This window comes from Pocillopora verrucosa, chromosome 1 (assembly GCF_036669915.1).
Source record: "Pocillopora verrucosa isolate sample1 chromosome 1, ASM3666991v2, whole genome shotgun sequence".
Classification (NCBI taxonomy): Eukaryota; Metazoa; Cnidaria; class Anthozoa; order Scleractinia; family Pocilloporidae; genus Pocillopora; species Pocillopora verrucosa.
Genome location: NC_089312.1, coordinates 21,601,248 through 21,624,387, shown reverse-complemented (window position 1 = coordinate 21,624,387; position 23,140 = coordinate 21,601,248). Strand labels below are relative to the sequence as shown.

General features: G+C 35.9%; 3 protein-coding genes across 3 annotated transcripts; 2 read left to right on the top strand and 1 right to left on the bottom strand.

Annotated features, from left to right (window-relative positions):
* The first annotated feature begins 2,079 nt into the window (after positions 1 to 2,079).
* LOC131769026 (salivary glue protein Sgs-3-like) lies at positions 2,080 to 6,294 on the top strand. Its single transcript, XM_059084765.2, has 6 exons — positions 2,080 to 2,346; positions 3,082 to 3,163; positions 3,709 to 4,286; positions 4,756 to 4,801; positions 5,149 to 5,254; positions 5,896 to 6,294. The coding sequence occupies exons 1-6, from the start codon at positions 2,241 to 2,243 to the stop codon at positions 6,022 to 6,024; spliced, it is 1,047 nt and encodes a 348-aa protein (XP_058940748.2). The 5' UTR covers positions 2,080 to 2,240; the 3' UTR covers positions 6,025 to 6,294.
* A 734-nt stretch (positions 6,295 to 7,028) lies between these two features.
* On the bottom strand, positions 7,029 to 10,733 carry LOC131769047 (translocator protein-like). The gene is made up of 4 exons (XM_059084782.2): positions 10,688 to 10,733; positions 9,198 to 9,319; positions 8,320 to 8,534; positions 7,029 to 7,842 (listed from the first exon to the last, which is right to left on the bottom strand). The coding sequence occupies exons 2-4, from the start codon at positions 9,304 to 9,306 to the stop codon at positions 7,666 to 7,668; spliced, it is 501 nt and encodes a 166-aa protein (XP_058940765.1). The 5' UTR covers positions 9,307 to 9,319; positions 10,688 to 10,733; the 3' UTR covers positions 7,029 to 7,665.
* Positions 10,734 to 10,795: 62 nt separating this feature from the next.
* On the top strand, positions 10,796 to 19,261 carry LOC131768997 (dual specificity mitogen-activated protein kinase kinase 5-like). The gene is made up of 23 exons (XM_059084712.2): positions 10,796 to 10,963; positions 11,634 to 11,682; positions 12,038 to 12,105; positions 12,563 to 12,632; positions 12,893 to 12,933; positions 13,153 to 13,217; positions 13,344 to 13,395; positions 14,439 to 14,503; positions 14,737 to 14,776; positions 15,100 to 15,168; positions 15,262 to 15,314; positions 15,617 to 15,645; positions 16,015 to 16,076; positions 16,187 to 16,235; positions 16,345 to 16,418; positions 16,516 to 16,566; positions 17,167 to 17,238; positions 17,348 to 17,377; positions 17,503 to 17,532; positions 17,912 to 17,944; positions 18,160 to 18,221; positions 18,397 to 18,442; positions 18,562 to 19,261. The coding sequence occupies exons 1-23, from the start codon at positions 10,865 to 10,867 to the stop codon at positions 18,688 to 18,690; spliced, it is 1,338 nt and encodes a 445-aa protein (XP_058940695.1). The 5' UTR covers positions 10,796 to 10,864; the 3' UTR covers positions 18,691 to 19,261.
* Positions 19,262 to 23,140: the final 3,879 nt, after the last annotated feature.

The following is a 23,140-nucleotide window of genomic DNA, read 5'->3' as shown; positions in this document are numbered from 1 at the left end:
AAAGTATGTAAACAGAAAGAACACAGTTCATTTTTGTAGAATATATAAACAGAAAGAACATAGTTCACTTTATAATTCGATACGCACGGCAGAGAAACGTTCATAACAAGCAAACAACAAGACAGCAAGAACGTAGTTTACTTTATAATTTAACACGCATGGCAGAGAAATGTTCGTAAAAAGCAAATAACAAGAACATTGTTTATTTCATAATATATGATAGGGAAACGTTCGTAAAAATTAAAGGGCAAGAACATAATTTATTTCAAGGTTGGTGGGTTGGGGGCTAATAATTCAGAGACTGGGGGCTAATCGTCCAAATACTGGGGGCTAATCGTCTGGGGCTAATTGTCCAGGGGGCGAGTTGTCCGGATACCAGTAGCAGTAGTTCGGAAGATGTTTTTCCAGAAGATAGCGACTCGAATGCCTTAAGCTTAGCATATGATAGCGATGGGGATAATCCAGAATTTTTAGGAGAGTCTAGACCACGTCCTTAACAATATGAGCCGCGTAAGGTTCACTAAAGCGAACCGCACGAAGACGGTACAGAACATTTTGACGGCTATGCGACCTTCTCGGAAACTCAGACTGGTATTTAATTTACTGTATCATTTATTTGTATTTGACTTGAAAATCCAATAAAGTAAGGGTACAATCAAAAGAATGCAACAAAAATGTTTTTAACCTGAGCTTCCGAGGGTGTTTTATAAAATATCAAAGGTTTTGAGATCGATTTGCTCGAGTTGTTTCCGTCATTGATTTAATAATACAGTACAATACTACAGAAATTTTTTTTTCGCTTCTTTCCTGGCAGGAAATTTCGCTAAATTGCCTACAGATAGCTTGTTCGTTGGTATTGGGATTATCTCGGCAAATATTTTAGTCGCTGTGCCATCTTGAGCGGTAAACAATATCCGAAACACTCTTCCAGCGGATTTTGGATCGTCGTACACTGGATTAAAACCGCCAAAACTTTGAGAGAAACAAAGGTATTTGTAAATGCAGACCTTAGTTATTTATGTCTTACAGCACTGGTGGTTGCGCCCATTCTTTATGACATATTTATGAATTGCTTTCCTTCATCTCCGAAGCATTTTCATCGATAAACAAGTTGTAACGTGTACATTTCCTTGTGTGGCCTTCATAATTATCCAACCCTGTTTGTGTTTGCTTCGATTTGAAATACTGAAAAGATATATAGTTTTGCAAGCTGAAATCGGGATCTTTTAAGTTGTACTAAAAATGATAAATATTGTCCTACTGACCTTTGATCGGTTAGGAGAAGTAAAGAGCGATGAATCCGAGAGCTTTGAGAGTAAATAAACAGCAGTAGAACTTTTTTGGGTTTACATGCCCTTTAAACCCCAGTGGCCGATTAGTGTCTGATTTTTTATTTTGGACCCTGGTGGCCGATTTTTTGTACGTAATTTTGGCCACCAGTGGTTGATTTTCGATTTTGGACACTAGTAATCGTTTTTTATAATTTTGGACCATAGTGACAGATTTTCAATTTGGACACTACTGGGTAATTTTCGATTTCGAACACTGAATGAAGTGAACTCTGAATGTTTACAGCTGAAAATCTGAAATATCTTTCACAGATTATTATGGCCGATTTATGATCTTAGACTCTAGTGGCCCATTTTTGATTAATTTGGACACTGATGGCCAATTTTATTTATTTTGGAGACTAATGGCCCATTTTTGATTATGGACATTAGTAGCCGGTCTTTGGTTTTGAACACCCGTGACAGCCTAGACATAAGTGTTGAGGAGGCGCCTGAAATCGGGTGGAGTCATACGAAATCAGGCCAAAGCGTCCGAAATCGAACGGAGTAATTCGAAATTTGACGCAGCTTTCATTCATAATCGGAAAGAGAGAGGAGTTCGAAATTTGGCGGAGATATGTCGCAATGTTGACCTTCTTCAGTCTTTTTTTTTTTTTTTTTCTCCTTTGGCGTTTTTTATGGCTTCTTGTATAGGGAATATTTAAATAATTAAGTTCTGCGATATAACATGATTGACTCTTGTCCTTCGGTTACACTTGTTCCCAGGGCCTTATCGAGACCATTACGATACTCACTCGTGATCCCGAGAATCATGACTAATTTCGGTTTCCGGGATATGAACGTTTCAAAGTGCAGCTCTTCTTTTACTCGAATATTTGCGTTTTCAGGCAAGAACATTGCAGAAATTTAGTGCAGATATTTGGGGACTGTGCTTGGAAGAACTCATTCAAAATGAGACTGCAGTTAAATGCAGTAATTTTCATAACTTTGAGCCTTGGAAAGTTACCCTTCATATCATCGAGTAAGAACACGACGCAGACACAAAACGTTACTTTGGGTAAGTCATTCACAAATTTTGTCAACGATGTAGTAAAGAAACATGTGAATTTGTTCTCATCTACCTATAAGTATCGTTTCTAAGCGAAAGTTAGCCGCTCTCAAAGAGCCGTTTAACAGTTTCGTTTCACTCATCTCAGCGTGACAACCAAAACACAGCATGTTCAAATATTGCTCGCATCAGAACTCGAGGAGCATGGTCACCGCAGGATTTTTCCATCCTTACTTTAATTAAGTCTTTCTATATAATTCGCACGTATTTTCAGGCATAATCTGAGAAAGAGAATAGAACTTTAAGTATCCAAGTTCCAGGCACGAACGGTAACGACCGAACGACTGTCACGCAAGTTAGTACCTTTCAATGCAAGTTCCAAGCCCTCAGTTAGTGGAAGAATCAAGAAGCGTTGTTTCAAGTGTAACTCCAATATGTTGGGGAGAAGACCTGCCGACGTAAACGCGGCGAAAAAAACCCTTTTACTGCAAAAAAGGGCTATCTACATGAAAAATGTAGAGGCGCGAAAATGGGCCATTATTTACTCTCAAAGCTCTCGGATTCATCGTTCTTTACCTCTCCTAACCGATCACGTGTGTCCACGGTCAATTAAATATCAGGATATATTTCCATTCCAAATTAAGTCTTCTCTTTGTTTAAATAAATCTCCACGTTAAGATAGCCTGCGAGGTGACGATGAAAGACGACTTGGTAAGCTAACTACTTTCTGTTGTTTTCTCTTAGCGGAATTGGAAAGGGTAATCCTTAAATTCTTCCAAACCCAACCTGATGCAAGACGACGCCTTGGCAATAAGACTCTGTTACAGTAAGTTTCAATGAATTATTACGAAGACGCTGGCAATTAAGTTTTGAAAAGGCAAAAATATAACGGGCGACTGGTTATGTTAACGTCGTTATGTTAACCCTATTGTGCATCATTTATGGGAATAGATATCGCTCAGTTTTGCTGACATAGCACTATAGCACCACAGAGTGAGCAAGGTACATAATCAGTGTTCATTATTTCTTTGGGGAAGAATTTTTTTCTTTTTTTGGGTCAATAGCTTATAAAACTTGACTACTTAGATACTAGGCTTTAATCATGATAAGGTGTTTGGGGACGTAAAATTGCACATATCCTATATGAATCAGACCATGCCAGTTCTCTTATTAGGGCTATGTTAACAATTCCTGCCTTCGTAAATCATCCCACATGACTTAGTTCACGCAACAACCTAAGTCATTTTTAATGCACCTTTTGAATCAGTCTTTACCTTATCATTTCTTATTTAGGTTGATTCATTTGTTGATATCTAAGCCAATATAATCCGGCACTGAATTTTGAAGTTTCTTTCTCTATATTGAATGCAGGGTAGCAGCGCTGCCAAAGGAAAACCAAGAAAATGATGATAGTGCCTTTTTGTCGACACCGATAATGAACTCCATATCTACAGAGCCTCTGCAGAAAACAACTAACAAAACAGCAACATCGATGTCAAAATCGACTAATGCAAAACCAAGAAAAAAACCTGCAACAAAAAAGTCTACGACAGCAAAATCTGCAACTGCAAAATCTACTTCTATAAGATCTACGACAGCAAAATCTACTACGGCAAAATCTACTACTGCAATACCAACGACCAGTAGGCCAACGACTAAAACAGAAGTAACTACAATAGCAGCGACCACAGAAACGATTCCAAAACAAACAACTACAATTCCAACGACTGTAGAAGCAACAATCGCAAAACCACTAAAACTAATGACTACAAAAGAAACGACTGCAATTAAGGCATCAACCACAAAACCATCGACTACAAAATCAAAGACTAAACAAAAGACTGCCAAAGAAACCACTGAAAAAGCAACGAATGCAAAAATTACGCCAAAACCTGTGATTACAAAAGCAAAGAATACAACAGAATCGACAACAAACACCACACAGACAGGTATGAATCAATAAGTACATCGTAACTACTGGAGAAATTACTTACTACGTAGGTTACTTTTAGCAAACGTGCATTCGCGCATCCGCCCAAATAAAGTGATTGTTGAGCAGAACCTCTTAGTGATCGGACGTGATATCCTTGATTTGAACCGCATGGATATATATGTTGTGGTACAATTTTATCCTCAGTTCAAAATGAAAACGAATTTGGAACAAAAGGAAAATAAAATTTGAACCAAGGATAAAATTGAACCACAGCATATATCTGTGCCCTATAAATTATTTCTTCAAGCTTTCCGTAACAAAATTAAATTAGGACATCCGTATTTAAAAAAAAATTTAAAAACTCCTTCATGAAGTGTATTTTACATATAATCAGGAAAAGACAAACGCTCTCTGATTGTTTTTTTACCCATCTTGTAAATTTCGAATTCAGTTTTCCTGAGACTCATTTTTTTTTCTTTTTTAAGGCAAAAGTAATTCTACTAACCACAGTCCCAGTGTTAATCCTGGAAGGTAAGACAACTTTAATCATAGAACTTGTTTTAGTTTACTTTTGTGCCTATTCTTTTCTTCTGTTCTCATTATATAGCTTTTCTCACTTCTCTTATTTTGCTTTGCCATATATTCTCTTCTTTTATTTTTTTTTCTGTTCTCCCTCGCTTTCTTAATTTTTTGCTTTTTGTTTTTCCTAATCTGCTCAAATTCAAAAGAACCTCACAGAAAGAGATAACTTTATCAGTTGAGCTAGTTGACTTGATTTCTCAAACTTTGTCATTGTTTGTTTACATTAAGTATTCTGACAACCAAATGCTAGATCAATAATATCTTATCTCTAAATTTATGGCTATTTTCACTCTTAGTGGACTATCTCAGCTGATAAAGCATAGAGTAAGCTTTCCAGTGCTTTTTATGGTGATGTTGGTTTTCATAGTGGCAGTCTACTTTGGATATCACAACAGAAACAAGGTTTGTTCAAACATGGTTTTCATGTTCAAAGTAATTTTTTTGTTTTGATTAAACATGAAAAATCTATTTTCATGATTTGTACTGAAGACCTGATAAACTGAGACTGTTTAAAAGGTAAACAAAAATTTTCAATGCTCTGTGACTGATTAAGAAGAAAATTCTTCCAAGCTCTGCAAAAGGTTGAAATGATATCTGTCCAGAGCTCTGCAATTTTTTTTATGACAACAATTCTGTAGAGATCTGCAATTGGATAAAAAAAAAGATTAATCAAAGGTATCACTTAAGAGGAACAATCTAAAGAACTCTGTGATTTTTCCAAATGGAAACCCTTAAAGGAGATCTGACAAAGGTTACAAATAAAGGAAACTTGAAGAGAAAGGTGTGCAGAGCCTTGGAATTGATCAAAAGAAAACTTGCAGAGCTCTACAATCAGTTTAAACTGGAAAAAGCTGTAGACCTTCGAGAATGGACAACTCAAAAGCGATGAACTCATGCCACATACCTTCAATGGTCACCAAAACCAATTGAAACCTGACTGAAAGTTTTGCTTATGCTTTCAATTCCCTTTGTCTGGCATTGTCCTGTCACTTACATTGGTTTGCAATATGGGAATAAGTATGCTCTTTTCCCTTTCTTTGCAGATTAATCACTTTTTAAAGGAAGGCTTTGTCAAAGCAAAAAAGGGAGGTAGCGGTTACCTTAAAGTCAAAGTGGAAGATGGCGACTACATTGAGCTACCTCGTGATGCAAACAGACAATATGTTTATTGAACTGAAAATGCTGTATCCTGTGCCTTGTGCACAAGTAATCATTGGTGATATTAAATGTACCCATCAGACGCTCCTTCTAAATGGCAGTTGATTACACTAGCAACCACACGAATACACTCTATTCAAGAGTATAATTTTCATTCAGCCAAGTGTTACTCAATACAAGGAAACTGTAACAGCCTTTGGTATTGTTTACCTGCTTAGTTATGAATTGTATATTTTCTTGTAACAATTTTTGTTTTCTCCTCTGGATTACTACTTTTGAGGAGGGTCTATTGGATCTACTCATGACATTGATAGGTTTACATGGAGTGGTATGTGGGTTTCAGTATGTTTACACTTCAACCTGTGTGACTCTATGCATTTGTAGTAGGCCATCATACTTAAATAAACTAATTAAAGTAAATAATATGAAGACAGCACTAGAAACATCTTTAATTGGCCTTATGCCACAGAGGATATTCAATTACTTATTACAGTTACATACAGATTTTGTGTTACCATCCTAAAAATGAAGGTCAAAAGTTAATCTTCATTCAATTTTCCAGCAGTTGGGTAAAAAACACCTGTAAATCATTTTGTCTAGGGAGCAAATCAATATTTTTTAAAGGAAAGTCAAATGGATTTTTAAAAGTAAGTCACACCCATATAGAAAATCTGCAGTTTGTCCAAAACAGGAGTTTGTATATTCATTTTACATAGTTTTACACTAGTTAATTAAGATAATTGTAAATTATATAACATCTGTAGTAAATTATTATATTTTGAAAATAAAGTGAAATGATTTATAAATTACCCCAACAGGTAAGGGGCATACTGTGATCCCACTGTGAACTTAAACATGCACTTCCCTTGGTTGTTTTTTCCGTCCTCTCCTTTCTCCTCTTTTTCCCAGCACAAACATAAACACTATACAGGAGTAGTTACCAAGACAACATGGTAATACAAAAGGGGTTAGGTGTAGGGGAAATTCCTCTGTAGGTATAGGATGTGAGATAACACAGTTGAACACAAAAATGGCTTTTATTTTTCAAAAATATTATAAATTACTAATTGAAGAGCTGTTATTCCTTACTATGGAAAAGATCACTTTTGGGATCATGTTTTCTCTTGTACATCAGCATTTTGATAATTTCATATGGCAAACACAAATCTATCAGTTGTTTTGTATTAAAATTGTTAATCTAACATGCATCTTCAGAATGGAACTCAAATACAATCAGTTGGCTGATAAACAATTATTATTTTAGGAAGGTTCAAGCCATGTAGTCTTCACAGCGCTTCTTCTCACTGTCCATAATTTTTCAGCCTAGGAAAGCATGGCAGCCCTGAAGAAACTGCACTTCACCTCATTAATATATTGTCAAGTCCATAGAGACTTTCAAAAATACATGGAGACGGAGTTCAGTACCAACAATATCATGCTCAAATATATCCACATTTTAAATACACAAGTTTGATTAAGAATGACATATTTTCCAAAACTTTGCATTAAAAACCAAATTCCTATGTGGAACTACACTTTTATTTTTATATAATCATCAATTTCAACTTACTTATTGAGTTCAATTTCTTCTAACCTAATTATGATTGGTGATTTCTGCATAACTAAGACAACTGATCCAGTAGTTCTTGAAGGCTTCACTCTTCTTTTATGGCTGGCTTGTTCATTTGCCAGATGCAATAGTTAAGAGCTGTAGCCAGTGTAACCCAACCAAGATAAGGCAGCATGAGTCCTGCTGCTAGTTTGTTGATTGGGTAGAATGTGTAAACACAACCAGCAATATTCAGCCACAGAAGACAAATCTCACCAAAAGCCTTTTTATGAAGGAGAGAAAATCAAAATTGTAATAAATCATATTGTGCATTTTATTGTGTAAATTTTTGCTTTTGTTTTGTTCCTTTGAGGAGGGGGAGGGTGACAGGCAGAGTGTTGGTTAGGGCCATATTAGAGACATTCTCTTGATTTCTTTCTACTCTTCAGATCCCTCCATCAATCTTACCTTGTTACAAGGGAAAATTAGATGGGGAGGGCTTTATATCTCCTTAACATGGGTGTTACAATGGTAGAAAACCCAGTGAAATTTCAGGGGACAAGGGGGTGTCTTTGACCTTTGCTCTTTTATCTTCGGTCTTGTAAAATAGTTTGAAAAACAAGCTCAAATTTGTCTGTGCAATGAACAAATCTTTGCAGTTCGTATCACATTCATGAATTTTTTTTTAAAACAATAATCACTCTCTGCCAGTGTCACCACAATTGTTAAATAGGGTTTAAATCTCAACAGCATTCCTTACCAGCCCCAACTTGTGAGAGCCAAAGAAAATTGGAGTCCACAACCAGTTCAAAGCCAGGTTTGTCCCATACAGGGCCAGTGCAGTTTTTGCTTCGCCATCAAATCCTCCACCATCTCGCCATACAAGATATGATGCATAACCCATTCCAGAGTATAGGCTGGTCCACATTGGCCCAAAGAGCCAGTTTGGGGGTCTCCATGAGGGTTTCTTTAAGTCTGGAATGAATGTTTAATACTTAACACAATATGAAAAAATTCCCAGTAGCCTTAATGGAGCTAAGTCAAATCTATTTAGATCAATTTTTGCTGCTTGGCTTAAAAGGTGCTGTATAAATTAGCTGAAGGAGTAAGACAAAATTTCAAGAAGTAATTATATATCAAAAGACAACAAGCAGGGCTATGAAAATCATTGGAAACATCATGTCAAACCAAATGGACAAGACGAAAATTATGACATAACCTCCTTAATTGTCAAAAATTAAGGTTATGAAATGGTTGGGAGGAAAGCACATGTAGGACATCCCTAAAGAGTGATTAATTCAAAGGTAATGAACAGGAAAAAATACAGAAAAATTTTTAGTTGTTGGAAAATCTCTTCATTCTATGAAAAATTTTAAAATCAGAGGTAGTTTCCTAAATGAACACTACAAATATCAAAACTGATAAGGTGACCGTTTTCTGTACTTCAATACACATAATCCATTGTCGGAAAAATAGATTTTTTTCAACAATCTCTTGACAGTTGGCAAGTGAAATCCATTTGCCTGTGCTGTATCATACAATTTTCTTCACCCTCAGGTGAACTGTATAACTGACTTTCCATTTTGAAAATGATTGTTATGTTAAGTATACAATGAATGGTTAGGCATTTTCAGGTACCTTTGTCAAACCAGTCCTTAACCTGAGATCTGGTGATGAATCCCCCAAGCATACCACCAACATTAGGTAGCAAGACTGACCCACCAATGATAACCCAAGGCTGTGGCATAATTATCAGTTACCTGTAAGATCAATGGATTGATAATGACCAAAAGGTACTAAAGTTTAATCTGATTTTTTATTTCACATGTACATACCATCATCATGCCATGCAGCTTACTAAGGAATCAGTGACTCCATTTAAAATAATTGCATTGAATTTAAAGGCCTAATTCTACCCAGAGGAATGGCAAGGAGATATTGAGATAAAAAATCCAATTCAAGCTTGGATGAAATTAATTAATTCAAATGGTATGCAAATAAAGAAAGTTTACAACAATGAAACAGCCTAAAAAGGTCTACAACAGTTTAGCTCATTGAGTTATTCCCTTTCTTAAAAAAAATCTACATTCCAAATTATTACCGTCTGCAGATCACATCACTAGATGCTCAACAACAAGTGCATGTCAAGAATCTTTCAGTAGGTTAACTTAAATGTATTCCAACAGAATAAAAAAAAAGTAAAAAAGTTTATGGAAATGAGACAAATAAGAGAGTGTTAAGGCAAGAGCAGAGGTGGCAGAGCATTTTAAAACATGAAGGGAGGGAGGCTTATCTTTAGCTCAGCCTTTACTCCCACTTAAATTTTCTAAAATGCCCTTTTCACTGATTTTTGGTACATGCAAACCCCTTTACAATCTTCACAGTTTCAAGTGTGTCTGTAATCAATTTGTTACTAACTTTCATTTTTCTCGAGCACAGTTTAAAAATCAGTTTAGCATTAGATTGAGTTACTGCATACAAAATTAAATCATGTGTAATTTCCTCAGCACACTATCTGGCTTTTCAAACACAGGTTGGAGTTGTTCAAAAAATGTCTTACTACATATCATTACTCCAAGGCCATTTCTGATAAAAGGATTTGGGAAAAGATCAGGAGATTGAATAGTTTGCAATTTTTATGGTGCACTATTGATATTTCTGGCACCAAAACGTTGGGGTGCTCTGCCCCCCTAAGATTTTGTTTGGGGGGGGGGGTCTACGGGCCCCTCCTGCTCCGCCGCCTATGAGGTGAGAAGGGCAGTGAAAAATGGGGACAAGGAAGAGGGTTTTGAAGAGGCATGCGTGTGACCCCACGGTCAGATATGATGGAAGGTGGTACGATTCATTCCAAACTATAGCAAACACCTGCAACAGGCTATCACGAATTTAAAAACCACCGTGTTTTAGGCTTAAAGGCGAAAATCATATTAGGCCTGATCAGATGCCATCATCAAGGTGATCATAGCACTGTTACGTAATTTTTTTACCTTTACGAATGAAGAGGCAAAATTTTTCGTTTAGGGGTAAATCAAATTACCATAGATCTATTGCAGACCTTAGATAGGTGCATTGATTGAGAATATAATACAACAAAGGTAAAAAAATGAAAAAACAACCCACACGCCTACCTTATATGCTCCTGAAATTGTTTTGCAACTACGTAGTGATGTTAAGAGGGCTGGAGACAAATCTGAGCCTAGTCTCTCTCGGCCGTCATATCTTCCGGCGATCAAACGCCCTTCACTTTTCTGCATGATGGACAAGGCAGCTAGAAAGTTCTTGAAATGAAATGACTCTTTCGCCTTATGTCCTTGTCACCTTCGCTGGTGATGCGCATTGTTCCTGATGAAGGGGAAGCTGTAGACTGGACAGCTAATCACAATATTATTTTTCGAGATGTGTTGGTATGTTTGTTGATATTTAGAGCTTCTTTCAACCGCAATTTAATGACATGTTACAGATGTAGGTTCAAGTGTCAGTGCTTGGCCGTGGCTGAAAACTACACCAGGAGACACGAAAAATTGAAAAATTACTAAGTGCTTAGCCTTTTTATTTTAATTCATGCTCTTGCTTTTGGAAAAGCTGGAAAGGTAAACCCATTTGCGACGATAAATTGCCATCAATGTGATTCACTATCAAGTGACATACAAGCTTAGTTAAAGAACATATAACCACGAGGAAACAGTTAGCCAGATTGAGGCATTCTTCATTTTGAGTTACTTCTTACTATATTTCTGTCTTCTCGTAATACTTTCATGGATACTAATTACCAGAAAACCATGTCGTTGTTGCATTTATTTAATTATCTTTCACAATTTGAATCCAATGTGCTCGACAGTCGACATTTCTTCATTACACTTGTAATGATTCAAAAGTAATTGATACCTTAAATGGCTAGAGAAAATTCAAACATGCAGCTATTAAACTGAAATAATAGTAATAATTAATTCCAAATCATGTGATTTGCTTCTAGTGTCAAAAACGGATTAAGCTTCTTTCATGTACATTATTTATGCTGATCAACCTCTCTACCTCCACTTTTGCTCACTAATGAGGTGTTTTGTTGTTTTGCAGGAGGCGATATCTCAGGTGATGCCTCATGCTACAGCCACTGCATTTGAATGTATGTACAGTCATTACTTAAAAACTAGTAGAACTGAACCATGCTATTATGAACAATCTGTCTGGAGCTTTCTGTTCCACACTGAAAAGGTCAACATAAAATACAAGTCCACATTGCTGATGTGTTCAGGGACTTTTGTAATAATGATGAAAAGTATGTAAATTGAACTATATGAAGATTACATTCATCAATCAGTATATACCTGTGCTTTCATACTGGGGAAAAATAATAACAATTATCAAGGTTTGTGTTTGCTTTCTTGAGAGTCTTAGATTTAAAGCTGCAGCATATTCTAGAATATTGAATTTTATCCATTCAAGTTTTCCACTATTGTGTTTTTTTCCACTGGAAATAGATGAAGATGAAGAAGGAGATAGAATCACTGTTAGGGGTGATGAAGAACTTCAGGCCATGATCAATGGGGTAAATTATCATGATAATGGTTATATTGACTGGATTATATTTAAAATTGATGCAAAGTCCAATTGTGATAGGTGGCAAAAAAGTGATTGTCAGAATTCATCCATCTTGGCTAGCATAAGAGTATAGGTTTCTTAATATTTGTTTAACTTTTGGTGGTGTACAACTCATTGAAAATGTGATACCATTATAAACAGAGGCAGATGCATCTACCTTCAATACTTCAATCTTAAGGGAATGCAAAATGATGCCCTTGAGTCCTTATCTAGAGATGTTTGCTGAACATTTAAAATATGTTGAAGTGACACTTGATTCTGAGCCTTCTTCAACAATTTACTCAATTTTAAAGTCATAGATAATTTAAATTACCATAATTTTAAATTTACTAGGATCAATAATGACTGTGTACATGAACATATTTCTGTAATGTTTGTGTTGTCAAAATTTTTTCTACAAAAAGCACATGTGGATGAACTGTGAAAGGCAGAGAAGAGGAGTACCACTGGAGCCATTAATGGTTTATCCAAAAGGTATTTGATTGGATGGTGTTACCTATATATGAACTGTATTTTTAAATGTGCATTCTTGTTTTATTTTTTATGTACACAGAAAGTAACAATGTATATTATGTGCTTCAAATTTAACTCAAGATAAGAACTTTTGATTATAAACTTGTTTTTATTTTGAAATTAGTCTTATATGACTTAAACTGATTTCCATTAAAACTTTTTGAGTCAGATCTTGAAAATGATTTTAAAGCTAATTGTACATCAAATTTTTCCTTGTACAGCTTGTAGAACTTCAAGAAGGAGGAATTTTTGTGGACTGACTGTAAGTGCAGTTATTACATGTAGGTAGACATGGCAGATGTGAACTACAGTCAGGATAGTTCTAATTTACATGTACATTCTTCAGAGCTGTCAGCTAGAGCCATTTATTCATAAATAACATTTTCCTCTAGCTTTGAATTAATTCATAGACTTTCAGAAAGTAACATTATTGCGAGCTGAACTAATAATTGAAAATTGTGTGTCTGAACATTTTGTCTAGGTTAACACAAAGGCAGCTCCAGTAAACAATGCCATGCCAACTAATGCTAGTCTCCCTTCAGAAAGGTTAGTTGTTTTTATACAGCTAGTTATTAAGCTGAATTTCATTTATGTCAACCAACTTTCTCTGATCAGCACAGGTTAAGACAATTGTTGGTCAGTTTTTGTCTTACACCATTTCTTGTCTTTAAGCTCACACAAACCAGAGAGGGGGGACATAAGGATTATCTTAGCAAATGGTCAGGTAAGAGAGGTGAATTTCCAGTAATTGGTTCCTGCTAAAAAAAAGTATCTACAAAAGCCTGAAGCAAGTTTATCTAAGGAAAATGTCACCAAAAAGAGGTGCTAATTAAAAGAAGTAAAAAGAATGGATGAACTTTGAAAAATGGAAAATATACATTTATTGTATCAAAAAATTTCCTTTGATTAAAAATTTTTTCAAAATACATTTTATTTTGTATGAGTTATCTATTGTCTTGAAGGGTAAGACTATACAATTAAATTAGAAGACAAAGGAAATTGAAAATCAAATTGCTCTGAAAGAATTGTTACACCATGGAAAATAATGTGAAATGAGATACAATACACTTAATTGCATAAAGTGAACCTTTTTGGCTGACATACTGTACACCTGTGTGGTTTAAGGAGATTTCAACAAAAGTTGAAACATATTCTGATATGAGTGCAAGATTGGAATGAAGTAGCCTGACAGTTGTGGAAATTTGCTCTGTAATCATACAAGTGATTAACAAAATTGGACGACCATGAAGTGGGTATCCAATTTTTGTTAATCACAAGTATGATTACAGACAGTATTGGACGACAAGAAGTCCTGTCACCAATTAGTCATCACCATAATGATTTCAATTTCTGAAAAGGCAAATACACTGAGAATATCTCCAGTGGATACAATGTCTTTAGTTAAAAATTCCTCCATTTTGGAAATTCCCCAGTTTTTCTTTGGATAAGTGATTGTTGCTATCAATGATTGTTTTGGTCATTTCTGTGATTGGTGGACTAGCTATTAGTGGACTTAGTATGATTGGCTGCTTCAACTGTCTGATAACAGGTGTCCGATTACAGCCAACTGTCTGATTACAATAGTACTGTACAAAATGATTAGTGAAAAATGAAGCTGCAAATTCACCTATAATATGTGAGAAATTTGCAATGGTTATGATTAGTAGCATAATTCAAATGCACTTGTTTTATGTAACAAAAATTGATTGAACTTTTAGGATTAAATAATTTCTAGCCCCCTAACTGTATGCACTGATGCATCTGTAGGTATCTCACACTGACATACAGCATCTAGACATTTTGGGCCATGGAAATGGAGGAACAGTTTATAGGTGGGTTATTCACTCTTAATTTGATTTTAAATTTTGAACATCTATTGCCAAATGAACTGTAAGTGCTGTAACCACTTCATGTATACAAATTTTCTCTTTACTTAGCATATAACTGTAAAAAAACTTGTGTTACTTTTGAGCACTGTGATTGAAAACATACTCAAAGAACCATTCTGTCAATTGCAGCTGAGCCTTTGTTTTTTTCATTTGCTCATGGCTATTGTTCTGTTTAGGGCATTACACACAAGCACAAGCAGAATTATTGCAGTTAAGGTGAGTGTCTGGATGTGCTTTGAGGGTAGGTTTGTGTTATCCCCTCTTGATTACTCACAACAGTTCCATTTTTTACACACTTCTAATAAATTGCTTTTGCGGAAAATTTACATGTTAAATGATTTTTTTTTTAAATGCTTTGAACTGACAGAGTGCAAGTTCCTAATTTATTAATTTAATTTGTAACTTTGCTATGAGTTTAAATTGATGTATAAATTTACTTGTGTTATACATGTATGTTTTCAGTAAAGTTATTGGATCTGTTGAAGTTAAAAACTTTTTGCAGTAAAAGTATATTAAGAGCTGAATGATATTATCTTCAGGTGATTCCTTTAGATGTAACTCCTGATGTACAGAAACAGATCATTTCTGAATTGGAAATACTTTTTCAGGTAAAGTTGTTTTGTACATTATTTTATTGTTCAACATCTATGTGATTGTTCGATACTAATTATTGTCTTTTTTCAACTGCTATTTTTTTTCAGTGCTCTTCACCATTCATTATTGAATTCTATGGAGCATTTTTTGTTGAAAATAGGTATGGTATCCTTTCAGTCAAATTAACTGCATTGCTATCCTCTCTTTTTACACTCTATGGTGTTCTCTAGAGATTTTTCAATCAGTCAGCCTTAAAAAAAATACTAGCCAGCAAAGGCTAAAAGAAATTTTAGATTGAGACATATATTTCACTAGTTTGTTTACTGTAAACTCCAGCATATAGGTGTATAAAAGCAAGCCACAACAATATTATTACTAGGTGAAAAAATGCTGGTATTAATTTTAATGATGCTATTACCAACTGAATATTGATTTGGTTTCATTTGGTGTATTTTCTCATAGGATATCAATTTGTACAGAATATATGGATGGTAAGAACTGTATGATAGGCATTAAGAACTGTGCAAATTAACCTCCTTGCTCCTTGAAGTTCATAGAACTAGCTAATATTGCAGGACCATGTTTTGTATATGGGGACTAGTTCAGAAATTTGTTAAATCCTAAGGCTTTTAAAGCCTATTATTGTAGGTGGGTGTACTCTCTATTTCAAAACCACACTTCTGCTATTACACATAAATCAACCATGTACAGGTAACGCACATGACCTTTTGTTAACCACCAGTTGAAAGCAAACATTTTTTGTAAAAGTAAAACGCTAGTTTCCATTTAAGGTCAACACCTTACAAATCTAAATAGAACCAGTTTATTGACCAATTTTTTTTCATTTTTTTTTTTTTAAGGTGGTTCTCTTGACCAGTATGGCTGGATTCCTGAACCAGTTCTGGGAAGAATTGCAGTTTCAGTGAGTGCTCTTAAAATCTTTTTTTAAATTTTTTTAATCAAACATCTCTTAAACAGTTCATAGCTGCATGTACATGTAACTTTATTCTGACTATTTTTCATGATTTATAGGTGGTCAAAGGACTCCTTTATTTGTGGGAGCTAAAAATTATGCACAGAGGTTGGTAATACATGGTATAATACATTAGTAATTTATCAAGAGTTCCATTCTCTTACGTTTCAACAGAGCCCCTCACGGTCAGACTAATGACTTCATGTTCTTATTGTAGATGTGAAACCCTCTAATATTTTGGTGAGCACAAGAGGTCAAGTGAAATTATGTGACTTTGGTGTCAGTCGACAGGTTAGTAAATTTGGACACTGATTTAAAAAAAGGTGTACATAGCTAAATTTTTTTTTAGTTAGAATTTCATTTCACAAAATTGTTGCTTTCTTTACAGCTGGTCAATTCAATTGCAACAACTTATGTTGGAACTCATGCTTACATGGCGGTGAGTTGAAGTTTTAACATTATACAGTAGAGGTTTCTTTTTTTTTTTGAGAGGTGCAGTTATTTTTTATTTTTTATTTTTTCATCTATTCATTTACTTTTATTGAGAAATCACTGCATCTGATTTGCTCAGAACGATGTTACATTATGTCGCACATTACTTGAATGTTTCGGCGAGGACCAATAGACGACTCATTTTAACTCCACATTGTGCTCAAAATTCACGACATAGGAACTCACTCCTTCAGTAATTTATAGATCCTCCGGGGATCTCTCCGAAAATGGGATTTATCTCAAAAAATAAGTAAACAGAGGCTTCAGTCAGAGGGAAGGCCTATGTGGGTTGTGCAATCTCTTATCTTGATTCTCTCCCTGTAAGACTTATACTATGCGCTTATCGCTCACATTTTGACCAAGTTTTTGAAAAACAATGTAGAGGCTGGGGAATATTTTCGATGTCTTAATAAAAATGGTTCAGGCCATCGAAATAAACCCAAAGAATTCAGCGTTGTAGCAAGAGAGTTCCCTGCTCTCTGGTGCACAATTAACAGCTCGCTTGACTTTCCTTTGCGATTCATTACTCTCGTATCTCTTACCTCAGCCCGAACGCATACAAGGAGATGAATACAGCATTCGATCGGAGCTCTGGAGTCTTGGCGTGTCTCTTCTTGAGGTAAAGAAACATCCAAGGTTTTTTGACTGAATTGATCGTTTCGCAGTGAAAACACCTTGATTGAAACAAACTGAAACTCGATTTTTTTAAACTTTCATTTTTATTGCAGATGGCTTTGGGAAGGTTTCCTTACCCAACGGTAAGAGGTTTAATTTATGGTGGTTGTTTAAAAATAGTTCGGTGGTTTTTAACTGTCTTTCTACAGGAATCTTTAAAATGTGACTAATTTCTTCTGATTTTTTTAATGCATTTTTTGTTTAACAGGAGAGTCATGGAGGCGCCGAAACGTTTCTGGTAACATTGCAATTTTATTGGAAATTTTTGTAACATATTATTGATTTTGACTAATTCGCTTTAGCGAGAAGTATCTAGTTGGTAGGTGGTACTGTAGTCTCGACGTATTACACTGCAGTAATCCCTAACTTTTACTGTGATTATTAAGACGTAAAGTTCAGTTTCATTTAATTTGATCGAAGTTACAATATAACGAAAGAGAGTGGTTGAAAATAGTTGATATTAATATATATGAAAAATAGCTTGAAACTACACTCTAAGGTCTTTTTACCATCGCCACCAATTAGTAAACAATAGTGAAAACAACAGTGACATCATAAGCTATGATAACAGCTTGAAAACCTGGGTTAAGACCAGCCTTTTGTGATTCTTTTCACAGCCAATAGCGTTACTTCAATGCATCGTTCACGAGGTGAGCAAATTGTGTCTTGTTCTTCATTTCATGTTCAATTGTTTTTCTGGGAAGGTGCTCATATTTCTTGCTATGTTACCCCGAAAGGGAAGGTCATTATCATATGTGATCTCCCAGTCATGTACTTCACTTTTGCTTTACAGTCCTTGCTCTGCTGAAGGATGCGTAGTTATTTGCATAGTTTGTTATTTGTTTGTTTCTCTCCTCATCTCAAGAACCCGCCACGGCTACCTGAGGATAAATTCTCACCAGCTTTTGTGGATTTCGTGTCTCAATGGTACGTTATTGATTTCTAAGATCATCGTGTTGTGCGTGGGGGTGGGGGAAAGGGTGCGTTACTTGACAGGTGCCAATTAACACACCCTGGACTGAATTTCTTTACGTCCTCGCGGTTGTGTGTTTTCTCTGAAATATCATTTACTACACATAAGACTATTTTAATTTTCTATTAGCATGCAGAAAAATCCCATATCGAGATTGACTCCAGAAGCGGTTTTGGTGAGTCAAAATTAATTATCTCAAGTATGCACACATTGAGTTTGTCTCATATTTTCCCTCTTGTTGTTATCACGATTCATTCGCTTACCAAATCTGTTTGTGTTTTCTGTGAACTGCAGGCTCATCCTTTCATTGCATCAAATGATGATGGTAATGTGGATATGATATCTATGTGGGTTTGTCGCCAGCTGGAACAGAGACGGTCATGTGCACAGAGTATGGACTCACCTAATTCTGAATCATCCTGATTACATCCACACCACTTGGCTTTATGTATAAAAATATACATTATTTTCTAGTTTATTTTCTAAGGAAATACGTTTTGAAAAAAAACTCTGAGATAAATCTTTGGTTACCACGATTAGGAACTGCTTTGTCGCACCGAGACTCCAACGCAAGAAACACGTTGCCAATGGTTCCCAGACGAAAGCGGCCATGATCAGTGATCGTGTTTTTTGGTTCTGTTCATCACTATTTTTGGTGCAGTTCGTCACTGTTTACTCTCGTCTTCGTCTTGTAAATAGTCAATTATGAAGATAAGGGGAGCCGTCAAAGTGTACAAAGAATAACTTTTATTTGGCAGATAAATGAGCTCTTAAACCAGTCTGTGTGCGAACAGTGTTCATGAAGTGGAGCTCTCAAAAACTAGTACGTTTTGAAGAACCAATAATGTCCGTTTACGCTGTTAATTGTTATTTTGACAGTGAAATCAATTTTACTATAAAATTTTACTTTCTCCAGACTAAGAGTGGTAAGAATGATTAGCTTTTAGACGAAATTTGAAGTTATCCTTACAATTAAAGAATGCGTAGAACAGTACGTGTTGGTAAAGCTTTTTATCATATTAAGGGAAGACGACTGGGGTGGATTCGAGAGAGTATGCTTGAAATATGGTTAATTTTAACAGCCAACCCTCCATTCGTCTTAAGGGTATGGTTGCGATACAATTAAGGGCGCGAGTGAAGCCACGATTTCAAAATACTTCAAAAGCAACCGTTTGCATTTTCGACACTGTAGCTCTTCTCTTTGAAGCACACACTCAGCCATAACCTCACTTCCTCCTCCCTAGAGTCTCTGGAAACAACTGATGATGAATCACATCAATACGCAAGCAAATGATCTAAAAGCATAAAAAATTGTTAAATAACTGTTGGTATCACACCATGTCTGGAATTCCAACCGTTTTACACGTTAGACACAGTTGCAAATACAAAACTTAGTCGAGGGGTGTACATCTTGCATATACTTAACCGCTGAACTGTTTTAACCTTTTTCAATCTTAACCATTCCTGTTCCTATTTCATTAGTGTGTGTGGTTTTTTTTCTTTTGTGACCGAACTAGTATTTTGTCATCTCATTCAACTTAGGTAGTATTGAACATTACGAAATATGGCTCAAAATGTAATGACGAATATCGTATTTTATATACTCTAGTGTGAAAGGAGTTGGACAGGAAGGGCAGGTTATTAACATCAGGTCTAAACCAAACCGCGGATTTACGTAAGCAGTGGGCCTCGGGGATTCTCTATAAGAGAGTTTATTTCATTAAATAACTGTATTTCACCATTAGCTTTCGGCGCTCTTGACATTTTTTACCAAAGTGATAGTTTAGATGAAGGGTTCGACTACCTTGAAGATGGTGTAGAACGCGGTTTTGTTAAACAACGGCTAAACTGGCTTTGTTTGAATAACCGGCGCAAAGGGTCTGCATTTGTTTTTTCATGTTGAACGTATGTATCTCTTCATGGAGTGACGAGTTGGGAGAATGCAGCGCTTTCTCTGCATCACCTACGCTTTTCAATCTTGTTCATGGAGGTCACTTTCCGCTCATCTAATGCGCACGGGGCACGACAACACACTCACCCTCAAGGGATTAATGGGGAGGGAGCGTGAGCTCGAGAACGAGTTTGCTTTTATTTGGCTAAAGTCCAAAATTTACACCTCGTTGATGCCCTTGGATGGGATTGTTGTCTGTTGCATGTATTTGTGTTCCATATCGTTATTAATTCTTCGTATACCTTTTAATGCGAGGAATTCTCTTCCTGAGAACTGATATTAGGGCGATTAGATCAATTGGGTAATTTAAGAAGGAAATCAACCGCGCACTTGAAACATTCGATTCCCACTCGGCAATCTTGTAAATTTTAATTTTTACAAATGATTGTAATTAAAATACTATTAGTATAACTGAAGATTCTTAACCGAGTTTAAATAAAGATCTACTACTACTACATCTACTACCACTACTACTGTGAATTGTGCAACATAAAAAGATTCGATGGTTGACTTTCCGAACGTGAGCCCTTCGTTAGAGCGATTCTGATAAAGAGCTTAGGCTCAAGCACCAGCTTACTCTTTGTGATGGCCATTCACACCCAGACACATTGTTGGTTTTAAGTTACATATGAACCACCATTATGAACCTAAAACCTCTGATTAACAAGAGATCGGAATCTGTCATCTCATATCCAACGCGCGCTCTTAGAATAATTGTTTGTTAGATGGCCAACAAATAAAAGCATCATGATCATCATTTTATTTGCCTTTGTAACAATTCAAAAAAATAAACAACAAAATTACAATTATACGGCGAGTAGACCTCATGAGGCACTGGGCTTATGGGATAGGCCACCACTTACAACAATGTATTGAAAGAAGTAAGAGCTGTGAATGTGCCGCTTGGCTAATTCAGTAATTTTTTGAGTAAAAAGTGTTGCATTTTGGTCGTAAAACTAAGAAGACTTGACGAGTCACTGAAACAGGAAGAGAGTTCCAAATTTTAGGACCTTGATAGAGAATTGTAAATTGCTTGAGATTTGTACGACACAAATGCGTTTGAGAATTACTGGCTGTTTTGGTACCATAGAAATGAATTTGGCTATTTGTTAAAAAAAAAGATTGAGAGGCAATGTGGGGAATAAGTAATTATGATAATCAAACACGAATATAGCAATTTCAAAGCTATCGACTTGGAAAATATCTTTAATCCCTATACTTTTTGGAGAATAAAGGAGCGGAATAGACTCGATAGTCTGAATTGGTGATAGCTCGCACAGCTCTCTTTCGCAAATAATAAATTCTATACGATTCGTTTCCGTTGATATGGTACCCGATACAGTCGTTAGTCCACCGCCCTCGGCTCCGATTGACATGTGATTCGTAATTCTTTCCACCACCTTTATTTCTAGACTTCGACATTCTCCTGTTCCCAAAATGAGAACCTAAAAGTAGGAAAAAAGAAGGAACCAGAAATGATCAAAAACATCGTTCCACAAGGAATTCACATGAGGGATAAGAATAGAATAAGGATGAGAATGGGTAGTTTGATAGGAGCATTATCTGGCGTTGGCAATTACCACCTACTGAATGCTTGTAGCCAGTAGGTTAAATATTGAAGAATGTTTAATGACTGTGTTTCGCTCTTCTAGTAGTTCCGACAGAAGATCATTCTTAAAGCTTGAAAATAGAAATCTTTGCGATAACAAGAACAATAGACAGATTTTTAATCCTGTTTGGGCCTAGTGGGTCCCCTGGTGTGTTTCTGTCGCGTTATATTCGAAAAGGGTTGCTATGGTAAGGAAATTCCTTCCTCTTTGCATTTATTTATCCATTTATTTAATCATTCGCTTTTCAAAATTTTTCATGGCGGTTGATGTACCTTTACGACTTCTCGTTGGCATGCAACCGACACATTATTTCATTCGTTCAGACCCGTGCCATTTAACACTACCACTTTTTATAACTTTAGAGGAATTCTTTGAAAGCGTTACCATAAAATGATTGGTTCAAACTGCTTTTTTTATTGTCTTTTCGCACACTCTTTCCTATCTCTTATCGGAGCTACCTAATATGAGTAAAATCAAGAAACCATGTTCATATTGTTTTGGTACATTTCTTTCCTCAAATCTGGGAAACTTTAGTGAAAGGATCAAGACAACTGGCAGTATGATTCTTTTGTGAGGCTGTTGGGTGATCCTTGCACGTCTTGCAAACTTCCTCTCCCTCATACATGAGAAGGCTATCCTCTATCCTTATGCCTTCACTCTTCCACGCCTATCATTTATAGGAAGGAATCAAAAGCAAAAAGAAAAACGCGAAGTCAACGTTTCGCGAACACTTCTTGTGTTAGGAACTACAGCCTTCCCGTAATCGAGTTCTGACACAACCTAATAGAATTATCATCCCTACTGGTGGCGTTATTTTAGTAATAAGAAGGAACTCTTTGTCCAGACTGAACTTAATCCGATTGGTAAATGGTTTAAACCTGTTTTCAATAAGGTCGTTGGTAACCCAGAATTGCTTTGGTTTTTCTTACTTTACTGAGTGATAAATTAATAATACTCGCGCCACTTTCTCTATTAATCAGAGTCACAACTAATATCTATCAGTACTTGATAACTCGCGTTCCCCTGTGCTCTAAGTAGTTTGCTTCTTTTAGCTCTGAGTTCTCATTGCCTTTTTTTTTGTATTTTCTTCCCTTCTGATTGGCTGTTATCTCATTTGTGAGTTTTTTTTTCTTTGGTGACTGAATTAGTCATTCAACTTAGGTAGTATTGAATATCACGAAATATAGCTCAAAATGTAATGACGAATTTCGTATCTCACGCCAATGTGAAAGGAGTTTGACAGTAAAGGCCGGTTATTTACACCAGGTCTAAACCAAATCGCGGTTTTACTTTAGCACTGGGCTTCGGGAAT